General features: G+C 42.5%; 1 protein-coding gene across 1 annotated transcript in view; it reads left to right on the top strand.

The window, feature by feature from the left end:
• The window catches only part of ROR1 (receptor tyrosine kinase like orphan receptor 1), a 398,622-nt gene that overhangs the window by 355,021 nt on the left and 30,601 nt on the right, over positions 1-13,000 (top strand). The window contains exons 5-7 of the mRNA XM_035017718.1: positions 4,625-4,752; positions 6,845-7,162; positions 8,957-9,202. Of these exons, the coding sequence (XP_034873609.1) occupies positions 4,625-4,752; positions 6,845-7,162; positions 8,957-9,202 (692 nt within the window). The remainder of the gene's footprint in view (positions 1-4,624; positions 4,753-6,844; positions 7,163-8,956; positions 9,203-13,000) is intronic.

Raw genomic sequence — 13,000 nt, 5'->3', positions numbered from 1 at the left:
TCCCCCATCCTATAAGATTTTTACTTTTTATTTTGAAATATTTTTATAGTTAAGAAAAGTTGCAAAAATAGTACAGAGAGTTTCCATATGTCCTTCATCCCATTCTTCCTAATGTTCATGTCTTGCATAAACATAGTGGGATGATCAAAAGTAAGAAATTATTGGGGCGCCTGGATGTCTCAGTAGGTTAAGCAGCTGACTCTTGATCTCAGCTCAGGTCTCCATCTCAGGGTCGTGGGTTCAAGCCCCGCGTTAGACTCCACACTGGACGTGGAGCCTACATTTAAGAAAAAGGTAATAAATTATCGTTGGTATGATACAAACTAATTTACAGACTATTTGAATCGTGCCAGTTTTTCCAGTCATATTTAGGGTTTCTTTTTAAATCACATGACTAAGACAACCATTGAGTTCGTTCTTTTGTGTCCTTAAATTAAGGCAGCCTTCAGAAAGCCTGCCCTCCCTGGAATCTCTAAGGAGAGCAGTTGTGGGCCTCTCATGGTCCAAAATCAGCACAACCCCATTTGGGCATCGGTGAGCAGTATTCTCCATCTTTTCACTTTCCCTACTCCACCCACCCACCCACCCTTTCTCCTCCTTTCCTTCTCCCTGCTTGCAAAACTACAGATAGTCTCCACATGCCCCGTACCATGCAGTGTGCTTTTTCCATCATCAGAGTTCTCTGCTTTAGTCAACTGACCTGAGAGGTTGGCCCGGGAATTTGTAGCTATTGGTTTTCACTGTCGCTGTAAAACCCCCCTTGGGTTGTGACTTGAAATGGCAGCATTTCCTTTTCACTGGTCTCCAGTGGGTCCTGGGTAGATACCCCTATGGCTGCCATATTGGTCGTGGTCATTCTTACTGACCATCCCTCATAAGCTCCTTGGGGAGACCCCTGAGGTGGAAGGATATCAGGGTTGGCAACATGGTAACTAAATTACTTTATGAGTTAGACAACATGAGTCCCCATCACAAAGCATCCCTGCTTCTTGACATCACGGTGAGGTCGCTGGCACATGTCAATGCAAAATTCCATTCCCTTTCACAATGCACCCTCTTCTCCGTAGAAAGAACGCAGCCTTGGGCCATGCTCACTGTAAGTGCCCTTGCACTTTTGCTGCTGTGTGCTCCATGTTTTTGAGTTTGCTCAGCAAAATTAATGATGAAAGAAGTGTGAGCTGGAGAAAAAAGCATAGAGCTGATGAGTGTTGGAGGAGCATTGGTTCCCCTCCAGCCAAAAGCCAGCAGGAAAAATGGAAAGCGTGAAAGGTGATTGTGACTCTATGTTCTAAAGAAAACCTTTTTTGCCACCCGGCACACACCAAGGCATCTTCACAGCAGAAAGCCCCTGTGAGCAGTGCAAAAACCTTCATAAACCATTTGGAGGGAAGCTGTATACCATGGTGTACAAGTGCTAGTTTGGGGCAAATCTAGCTCTTCTACTTGCTGTGTAAATTTAGACAAGTTCTCCGCTCTTTCTGACCCTCAGTTTTCTCATCTGTAAAATGAGGATGATTACATCTTCCCCTTTTTTAGCAGGATTAAATGATTTAATATCAATTGTATGTGTAAGTGAAACTTAACAGTTCCTGGTCCAGAATAAAGGCTCATTTTAAAGTCTCCTATTTATCATTGGGCTGATCTGATCAAAAGTAATACTGAAAACAGGACCATCATTATAGATCTGACAACAGGGTGTAATGGCTTAAGCTTATACTTTAAGTTTAAATCCTAGCTCCATGGGGCGCCTGGGTGGCTCAGTTGGTTAAGCAACTGCCTTCGGCTCAGGTCATGATCCTGGAGTCCCCGGATCGAGTCCCGCATCGGGCTCCCTGCTCGGCAGGGAGTCTGCTTCTCCCTCTGACCCTCCTCCCTCTCATGCTCTCTGTCTCTCATTCTCTCTGTCTCAAATAAATAAACAAAATCTTTAAAATAAATAAATAAAAATAAATCCTAGCTCCACCAAGAACTGGCTTTGTGAATTTGGGCCAGTTATTTCTCTGAACCTGAGTCTCTCCCTCTGTAAAAGAAGGATAATAATGCCACATAAGGGACTATTTGGAAGAAAGCACTTAGCATGGTACCCAGCACAAAGAGTGGCAGACACTTAATAGAGGTTTGTTTTCCTAGCGCTGTGGTTCTCAACCACATTCAAATCACCTGAGAGCTTTTTAAAAAGCATGCATGCCTCTACCACATCCCCAGAGAGTATGATTTAGTAAGTCTGAGGTGGGGCTTAGGCATTGGGGTTTTCAAAAGCTTTCTGGGGAGATTCTTCAGAGCAGCCGGGGCTGAGAACTACTCCCTCGAAGATGACATTACACACCGTTTTTTTTGTTTTGTTTTGTTTTGCTTTGCTTTGCTTTTTATATCTGTCCCCAAGAGACTGGTCAGAATATCAGGAATTCTGGGCACAGTCAAAAATTCAATACACCTGCAGCTCTAAGCCCTTGATAAGAAATATGCAGCCAAGGAACTGCATTCCTTTTTATTATGGAAAAAAAAAAGTATTCAAAGAGTCTTTTTAGAGTCTTGAACTGGAAAGGTGGTAAGAAGTTTAGCCTAAGCCTCACACATAAAATATGGGGACTCCCAGTAGGTTGGGGATTTACATCTGGGGTTAATTCCAGGGTTTTGTCCTCCCAAGAGATATAAATTGAGGCCTTGAGAGTTTAATGTGGGGGAGGAAGACGTGTTCTCATAACGACACCTTAAAAGTCCAGGACTCTGCTAATGCCTAGGGATAGAAAAGCATCATCGGTAATAGCAGGGGGTGGTGTGGCTGTGCATTCTGGTCTCAGTACTTTGGTTTCCAAGATCCAAGGCTAGGTCATCGAGAAACTTCTTTCTCCCCATAGGTTTACAGTATTAGTTACCCAATAAAAGTGGGGTTAATTTTACAACCCAGGTAAAATTTAAGCCAAAAAGGCTTCAACATTACTCTAGGATTTATGAAAGTAAACATGCAGGATTTTACATTAAAATTTCAATGTCTTCATGTCAGGTATGTGATATATTCATTTGTATGTGTACTTACAGGTTAAGTTTTTAAGAGCTTTGCAATGCAAACTGTTTTGGGAACTAAAGCGAAGATACTTCCCCCCCCCCCCCCACACCCCATCTCTACCTCCAAAAAGACTGTTAGAGTGAATAGGAAGTAGAGAGCTGCTGGAAACTGGTCTTTTAATGATCAGCTTTATCAGATTTTTTTCACCTGGTTTCCTGTTAGAGCAGGCTTTCTAGATTCCCACACTGAACCCCCAAGGGGGGATGTCTAGGGCCATCAGACTGACTAGAGTTGATTTTACAAAATAGGAGCTTAGTAAATAATTGTACTTTAAATAAATGTCTTCTTTGGTAATCATAAATACTTCAATAATAAGCATGTGTTACCTCTGAGTAGCACTTTACATTGTTTGATAGGGTCCTCATGACTTTCACTTATAGGGTAGAGAGGTCAATGATTATCTTCATCTTATAGATAAGAAAACCATAGCTCAGAGGACTCAGATTGGCTAAGGAAAGGCAAATGTTAAGCCCGGGAAGACAATTTCCTTCTCCTGACTTTGGCTCTAAAGTACTTTAACTTAGAAGAAACTGAAGAGGAAAACTGATCTTTTTATTTAGACAATGTACTGATTCCAGCCATGTTAACAGAGGGGGAGCCTCCAGGGTGAGGTCAGCCCAGAAGCGTGGCAAGTGGCCTTTTGTTTGGCTGTGGTCTGCTTTTGAGAACCAGCTGGATATTCTCTACTCTGGTGTCTTGTACTTATGGTAGGCCCTCGTGGGATGTTATAGCCTCTAGCCTTTCAAGCTAAAGCTGCCATCTTGGGTCCGACCCTCCAGCCTTCGATGTCCCGCCATTTGCCACACTGACGCTAATCACACCATCTGGCATCCCCTCGTCTTCAGAATAAAATCTACTCCCCCTACTTTTTTTATTATCATTTTGAGGCAACAAAATTTTTTAAGATTATTTTTAAAGTTGTCGGGGATCACGAAAGCACGATTTTCATTGACACGTACTCTAGATTTCCTGGAATTTAGTGACTCATTTGAAATTGTGCAGTCCCCGGGTTGCCTGGAGTCTCTCTGTTGGGTAGAGATAATGGGTCTTAAGCAGCGAAGAGCCACATAACTGCGCTGCCCTCTGGTTTCTTTCCAGCTGCACCCAGCTTCTCACCCCATGGAGCCTCCTAATTGACACATCAGTTGGAGTGGATCTTGTGGATAATGCGCCCACGGCTTTGTAGCAAATGAAGCAGAAATAATCTGTGCTTAAAAAACAAAAAACTGTAGAACATGTGCCCAGATTCCCAACTCATTTCCTCTTTACTTTTATAACTACATCACCACCAGCTGCGAAAATAAAAGTGCTTTCTCCCCTATTTAAGGATGATTTTGCGCTTCAGAGTGATTTTCTGGGGGTGAAGGAAACTTGACCAACGTGACCAGCAGATATTTTAAGTGATGGGTGGAACTGAGGAAAAGCCGGACTCCTTAGGCCTGCCTTGGGGCTACTGTGCTCAGCTTCTCCCCCTAGCGACTGTTTCGGACATGACACAGTGAGAGCCAACTGGATGTAAATGTATACCAGCCCCTAATGTCTGTGCTCTGTTTCTAGAGATGAGTTTGAAGAAGATGGATTCTGTCAGCCATACAGAGGGATTGCGTGTGCAAGATTTATTGGCAACCGCACTGTCTATATGGAGTCTTTGCACATGCAAGGGGAAATAGAAAATCAGATCACAGGTAGGTAACACTAATGAAACTGTACTGATACCTTGTATAACTCTTTTTCTCACCAAACGTTTTCTTGAGCTCCTCTCTTGACAAAGGATTGGGCTAGGCATAGGGGTTAGGAGCTGGACCACAAAGAAGCAGGAGATACGACCTCTCTGTTCTGGAATGTTCATTAGAATACTTTATTGAAGGTTGTTGCTCTTAGAGGAAAAGGGTGCTCTGAAAAGTCTCACATTCATTCAGACACTCGATGAAGATTATTAGTGTTTTGGGGCATACCAGGAACTGGACGGGGCACTGGGGATATGCCGGTGTGATGAATAAGCCAGCTTACATCACTGCCCTCATAGAGTTACTGCTTGGAGACAATATCGTGTAGACTGAAAGTCATGTAAACTCTAAATCAATTTAGAGTCTAGAATTCTGGACACCAATACTGTGACTTTGGGGAAATCTCTTATTCTTCATGAAAATCTCTCTCTTCATCAGTGGAATGAGTGATGTGGCAGGATGATCGTAAGTCTCTTCCTGCTCTAGCCTTCTCTTATTTTACCCTTCATGTTTCTGAATCAAAAGTATCTTTTTAATGGAAATCCAATAGTGACGCACTTTCTAGCATGCATGAGCAAAGCAGTGTAGGCCACCTTGTACAATTTTGTACACCTGGTTCTGGTGGTTACAGCAGCCTTGTGTTTCTTCCATTAGTGTAGTTATGCCCCGTTGCCACATACCCTTGCAAGCCATTAAAATTGCCTTTATGGGATTCTAATAAGGTTGCCAGCTTTAGCAAATAAAAATACAGGACACCCAGTTACATTTGAATTTCAGATAAACAGTGGATAGTTTTTTACTGTAAGTATGTTCCAAATGTTTACCTGAGGTTCAAAGGAAATGAAGTGCCTTGTAGTTTATCTGGCAACCTTAGGATTGAACAAACCTGAGGCAGGTGCACAGAACAGCAAAGCATCTAGAAACTATGTCCTGAGGAATATGAAGGAACTAAGAGGAGCCCAGGGGAGCTATTTAACCTAGAGAAGCAACTATAGAAAGCTGGAGTTACCACCTGCTGAAGAACTTTCAGGAGGACGAACTCTGAAATGCCAGAGGACAGAAGCAGGACTGACTAATGGGGAGGGGCTGTTGAAGGCACATTTCAACCTAAGAACACCTTAACATATTTTTTCACTAAGTATTCACAAAAATAAATGGGAGTTCCGATGTCAGTGTTTCATCACCCACTTGTAATAATCATCTCTTAGACATTTTCAGTGGACATCTGCTTACTGGAAATTATTACAATTAAAAAAAGCCACTTAATTTTGTGTAACCCGGCATTTCCCAAACTTGTTTGGCTCTGGAACCCTAGTTTCTCAAACACTATGACTATGCTACAGAGCGACTGTTCTGAGGAACATACATTGGGAGACAGCGTACCAACCACCCCCAGGCTGTCTCATGAGGTAAAGCTCCTTTCAGTGCAAAGGGAGGCATTTTTCCGTCCACGGATGCCGAGCTGAGTAAAAAGTCAGGCTAAGTGACCACTGATACACAGCCTGGAATGACTGCATTGTGCTTTTTTGAGAACTTCCAAGAGAATTGCCTCATTTTCAGAAAATGGAATAGGGAATATCAGAGACACAAAGAAATTAAAGTTGCCCAGAGTCACCCACCTCAGAGGCAAGACACAGAACCAAATCCTGGGATCAGGCTCCGCCACCGCAGACAGCGAGTTCTGCCCTGCAGCTGTCAAATGTTTTAGAAGTTTCATAAAACTAATAAAAAAGTACCGGATGAAACACAAAGTTCTGTTGCTTTGTAGTAAAAATGAAAAATATATTGTGCTTTAACCTAATTAATTCTTTTTATTAGGAAACGGTACATATGTAACTTAATCCTGTTTTTTTAGCTTTGTAGTCAAAATGATTTTTTTCCAAGCCAGTGAAAGTAAGCCGCTTGGACATCTGAACTGAATCTCCTCTTGGCCTTGTGTGAGTGCAGCGGATTCCTTCCGATGTATGTTTCTCTCTGGTATCTATTGACCAGATAACCAAAGGAGATAAACCCTGGCCCTTGGGAGTTAATAACTGTGTTTGTTTTCCAGCTGCCTTCACCATGATCGGCACCTCCAGCCACTTATCTGATAAGTGCTCCCAGTTTGCCATTCCTTCTCTGTGCCACTACGCCTTCCCGTACTGCGACGAGACCTCATCCATCCCGAAGCCCCGGGACCTGTGTCGCGATGAATGTGAAATCCTGGAAAACGTCCTGTGTCAAACAGAGTACATTTTTGCAAGATCAAATCCCATGATCCTGATGAGGCTGAAACTGCCAAACTGTGAAGATCTCCCCCAGCCTGAGAGCCCTGAAGCCGCAAACTGCATCCGGATTGGAATTCCCATGGCGGATCCTATCAATAAAAGTAGGTGGTAACTCCTGACCTTCTGTGCTGCCTGGGGACCAGCAACCCCATGGCGTAGTGAAAACTGGACCTCGATCTGTAGCAAGGATTCTTACTGGTAAACAGGCAGATTACCTTCCAGTGGGCCAAATGCTGTGTGGGGGCGGAGCTTTCAGTGGTGGATTGGATGCTGTCCCTATCCTCAAGAAGCTTCATGAAGATGATAATCTCTAAATATGGTTGCTGGTTCTTCAGTGACTTAAATAGAATTGCCATTTGACCCGCAGTGCCAGTCCTGGAGGGTACACTCACAAGAATTTGAAAAAGGTGTTCAAACAAAAACTTGTATGCAGGTGTTCATAACAGGTCTATTCACAATGGCTGAAAGGTAGAAACAACCCAAGTGTCCATCGGCAGATGAGTGGATAAACAAATTGTGGTATATCTATATAAGGAAATATGATTCACCCATAAAAAGGAATAAAATCCTGGGGTGCCTGGGTGGCTCAGATGGTTAAGCATCTGTCTGCCTTCGGCTCAGGTCATGATCTCCAGGTCCTGGGATCGAGTCCCACATCGGGCTCCCAGCTCAGCAGGGAGTCTGCTTCTCCCTCTACCTCTGCCTCTCCCTCTGCTTTTGCTCTCTCTGTCTCTCTCTCAAATGAATAAATAAGATCTTTAAAAAAAAAAAAAAGGAATAAAATCCTGTTACATGCTACAACATGGCTGAAACTTGAAAGTATTATGAAAGCCAAAGAAGCCAGAAACCATTGTGTGATTCCATTTCTATGAAATATCCAGGATAGACAAACCCATGGAGACAGAAAGCCCATTAGTGGTTACCAGGGATGGGGTGGGGGGCTTGGGGAGTGACTGCTGAGTGAGTATAGGGTTTCCTTGGGGATGATCCAGGTGTTCTGGAATGAGATAGTGGTGAAGGTTGCACAATATTTTGAATGTTCTAAATACACTAATGGTAAATTTTATGATATGTATATTGTACCACAATTTAAAATACATATCCATGGAGCTTGCCTCTATCCACTGTCCTCTCAATTCTGTTCCTCTATAACTTCCCATTCACCTAGAATTAAACTCACTGGTAGTTTTTTAGTTTCCTTTTGTAATTTAATATTATGCTATTAGTTATATGAATTAAGGCATCTAAAACACTTAGAACTATGCTTAGCACTTAATAATAGCAATATCTTCATTATTACTATTATTTTATCATTACCCCTCCATATTTTGATTGATTTCAACTCAATGGATTTTTGCAGTGCTTTCAAGTAACAGCCTTGTGGTCCCCTGGGAAGAGGACTTCCTTCTCCAAAAGACCCAGTCCATCAGCACAGAGTGGCCCTAACTTCTGTTAGAAACCCACATGCACTGCTCCTAGGGAGCATTTTCTGGGAACTAGATTCTTTATCCCACGATTCCATTCAAGCAAAAATGGAAAGAAGCGTTCAGCTTGAACCTTTCCTGAACCATTCACTATGAAATTACTCCTGTGCCCCCGAGTCCCGCCCCCAGTTCTGATTTTTGTGTGTGTGTGTTCAGTATTAAAAGGCCTTGTGGAGGACTGGTTTTATTCCTGACGCATGAGCTTTAAATCCTCCCAGGAATGTAGCTGCCAGGCAGGACCGGTGTCCCAGCCCGGCAAGCAGGGAGACTGCCCACATGGCCCCTGACCAGCAGGGGAGCCTTAGCCATGAGGTTAATTGCAAGTCCTTCTTCCAGAAACTGCTGTCTGGGAGCTCCAGCATCTCTTGTTTCTTTCTCACAGTTTGGGCCATTCTCCCTTCCGTTTTTCAGATCACAGGTGCTATAACAACACAGGTGTGGACTACCGGGGAACCGTGAGTGTGACCAAATCAGGGCGCCAGTGCCAGCCGTGGAATTCCCAGTACCCCCACATGCACACCTTTACCGCCCTCCGTTTCCCGGAGCTGAACGGGGGCCATTCCTACTGCCGCAATCCAGGGAATCAGGAGGAGGCTCCCTGGTGCTTCACCTTGGATGAAAATTTCAAGTCTGACCTGTGCGACATCCCAGCCTGTGGTAAATGCCCTTAACGTATTCAGGGACTTTTTTTTTTTTTTTTTTTAAAGATTTGATTTATTTATTCGCGAGAGAGAGAGCATGAGAGGGGGAGGGTCAGAGGGAGAAGCAGACTCCCCGCCGAGCAGGGAGCCCGATGCGGGACTCGATCCCGGGACTCCAGGATCATGACCTGAGCCGAAGGCAGTCGCTCAACCAACTGAGCCACCCAGGCGCCCTATTCAGGGACTTTTAAAAGAGCCCCTCTCTCTCTCCCTGCCCTTAGCAGAGTCGATAAGGGGGCAAAGGAGAGGGGTCGTGTTTGCTAGATCCCAAACTATGTTTCTAAGGCAGATAAAACTTGCTGCGTCTATATAAAACACCTTTTAGGGTACCAGCTCACACTCTCTGGGAGCAAACTACTTTATTCCCACAGCCATTGTGATTAGTGGGTGTAACAGGCGCAAGGGAATCAGCTCATCACAGTCAGTCATGTAGAAAAAGACATTGCCTTCCATGGTCCATGTCTACATACAGCCATTTTAGCATGACAGGTGTACTGGAAGCCGAAAGAGAGCTGTTTTCCCTTTGTCCTTGAGAACACCCACGAGGCAGGATGAATCTACAGGTGTTAGTCATCCAGGGCAATGTGTAGCTAAACTGTGTCGTCTGTGTCATCCTGTTATGCCACAGAAGTGTGGGAAGAAAATGAAATTCCTGAATCAGTTTGTTCCATTTCCTAGAAAACTGTTTGGAGGGTAGGAGAAAGAAAAGAGAATGAAAATAAGGGCGAACCCTGGAGTTTGGGACTGTTTTGGAACTGACTCTTCTTCCTGATCCTAGTTCTCATAGATAATGTCAACTGGGCTCTCCAGGCATACAGTCCAGTGTCGCTGTGGGGAAAGCCATAGCAGGAAAATGGACATAATAATAACATCCACCTGGGGGGTACTGGGAGAATAAATGGGTTGTTAAAAAAAACTCTATGATGTCTTGAAGATAGTAAATGCTTAACCAATAATATAGTCAATATATAAAGAGGAATCTACTATAATTGGTATGTAGTCAACAGAGAGAGAGGAATGTTTGCTCTCAGTTTAGCAAATATTGAGAGCCCACTGTGGAGCAGGGGTTTTGAAAGAGAAATAAAATGTGATTCACATTACAATCACAATGCAGTGCGTATGATGCAATAGAAGTTAGCACGAATGTTATGGAACAAAGAGGAAGCTAAAACATACCAAAAAGGCCCCTAGGAAGAAGTAATAAAAATGTTAAAAAGAAACTTTAGTGATGAAAATGTGGGAAACTATTATTCTATAATTTCATTCTTATGTGTTACCTGTTACTATATTGTCTTCTCTTGCAAAATGATTTTATGGGTGGTTAAACATGCCAAGTTTGAGAAAGAGGACCAGACCCCTTTTGTATTGCTGGGCTTTAAACTGCCTTCATATACAGCATAAAGAACAAATTATGAAGTAAAACTCTTCCAGAGCCACCATTGGAAACTTCAAAGCAAATTATCCGGTATTTTTTAAATGGTGTGCCCTTAATAATTCATGACTTTTCCCACATGCTATATTCAACATTAATAGGAAAGGAATTAAAATAAAATGTAGATTTATAATCATTTACTTAGCTGTCCACCCCTTTTCATAAACCAGATAAGGTACAAAGATCTATAAGAAAGTCAAGGATGAAAAGCATCACTAACTGAGCGCCTTCAATGTGTCAGGCATGGTGCTTGGGGTTTTCATAGGCTTTATACTTGCCCTTACACTGTGATGGGTATTATTAACCCTATGTTGCCGATGTTACACCCAACTACCTAATGGCATGTCTGTCTGACTCCAACCTCATCTTCATGCTACTCTACCATGCTATCTCAGAATACTGGCATGTGTCCTTAAGGAGACCAAATGAATTATTTCAGGAAAGAAACACATTGTACGTTCCTCTCTGGGTAAATGCAATTGTCCTTTGGGTGACTTCTGACCCTTAATTTCCAACTAGAAGTAGGGAGGTAATTTGTTCATAAACTGGATGATTTGTTGATAAGCTGATTCAAGCCTTATTACAATTAGTTTAGTTTAGTCAAGACTCTAAATTATACCTTAAAAAGTATGGTTTTCATTTCAGTGACCTTCCTGAAGCAATCAGAACAAATACAGACTTTGAGGGATGAAAGAAATCTTTAAACAGTCTTTCAGACTGTGGATATAGAGAGAAAGATCACTTACATCTCACAAAACACTTACCATGTGCCTGTACAATGCTCTGCACTTTACATATTCATGTGCATTTAAAACTCATATCCACACCATAGGGTAAGTGTTAGTGTAGTCGACTGAGGTTCAGAAGGGCTAAAGGACTGGTCTACATCACACAGATGATGAGATTGGACCGGAACCCTCCTCTATCTACATATAACTCTGACCAAACTCAAAGCTTACAGCTCTTTTCCCCAGACACGCTGCTAGCTTCCATTTCAAGATTTTTTCAGAAATAGATAAAAGAATGACAATAGGCTGCACCTCTGGATTCTAGTATACAGATTCTCCTAATATGCTATGACATCAAAAAGTGTTCCCTTACTGATGAGGAAGTCCACCCTCGTATTACTCTGTATTAGCATAGTATTAATCAGTACAGTGATGTTAGAAACCCTGAGACCCTTTCTTTCTGAATATCAGTCCACAGAGGACAAGTTAACATTCTGACCACTGGTTAGTTCTCGTCATGTGAGAGATAAATTTAAATGAATGCTAAATCTAGAGATGACAAGGCAGTTTTCGCCACTTACAATAATTTTTATCAAAAAGAGCATCTTCATTTCATGTTGAAAGGAAACAGTTCCTCTTGAATTCTTCAAGCCAAGCCACAAGTACATCCATTAAAGGCACAGGGAATCCTTGACATTGATCAAGAAGCAGCTGCTGGGAGGCCAGTGGCTCCCCAAGGGGAGAATTAAAGAAGAAAACAGGTTGGCATCAGCTGTTGTCACTGGGCAAGGCTTCTCGGAATTGCCCCTCAATAGACCACCTCTAGCAACTTAGTGATAATAGCATAACACTTCCTGTGAGCATTGATTTTCTTTCTCTTTCATTCTTATAAAAATTATGAAAGAGAAAGTAGGAATTTCCTGCCCTCTTTTACCATATGAGAAAACCAAGGCCCAGGGAAGTGGTAGGACTTACCCAAGATCACCAATCAACAAATAGAAACCAGGTCTCCTATCTCGAGGACCACTCACTGCTCTTTGTTCTGTACCAATGCTTCCCAAACGGCAGAAGTTTTGTCTCCCAGGGAACATTTGGCAATGTCTCAAGATATTTTGGTCACCATTCCTGGTTGTGAGATATTACTGGCATCTACTGGGGGGAGGCCAGAGATGCTGCTAAAACAAGCTAAATGCACAGAATGACCCATACAAAGAATTATCCAGCCCAAAATGTCAACAGTGCCAGGGTGAAGGAATGCAGAAACTGGATAGGAATTATACAGTTTAAACTATAGAATAACAATAACATTAAACAACAATTGCCATTTATTGAATGCTTCCAATGAGCCAAAGACCAAGAGTTTTTTATGCATTATGTCATTTATAATAGTCCTATAGCCCTGTGAGTTGGGTTTTATTCTACCCAAGAAGAGAAAACTGAGACTTAGAATAAGTAACTTGTCCAAGGCCACATGGTTAATAAGAATTGAACTAAGGACTCAAACCTAGAGACGGTATGTGTGTGTCTGTTGGATGGATAGATGGATAGATAGATAGATAGATAGATAGATAGATAGATAGATAGATAGATAGAT

This window comes from Mirounga leonina, unplaced genomic scaffold (assembly GCF_011800145.1).
Source record: "Mirounga leonina isolate KUSES-001 unplaced genomic scaffold, KU_Mleo_1.0 Mir_173, whole genome shotgun sequence".
NCBI classification, from domain to species: domain Eukaryota; kingdom Metazoa; phylum Chordata; class Mammalia; order Carnivora; family Phocidae; genus Mirounga; species Mirounga leonina.
This window is presented reverse-complemented; position numbering and strand designations above follow the sequence as displayed.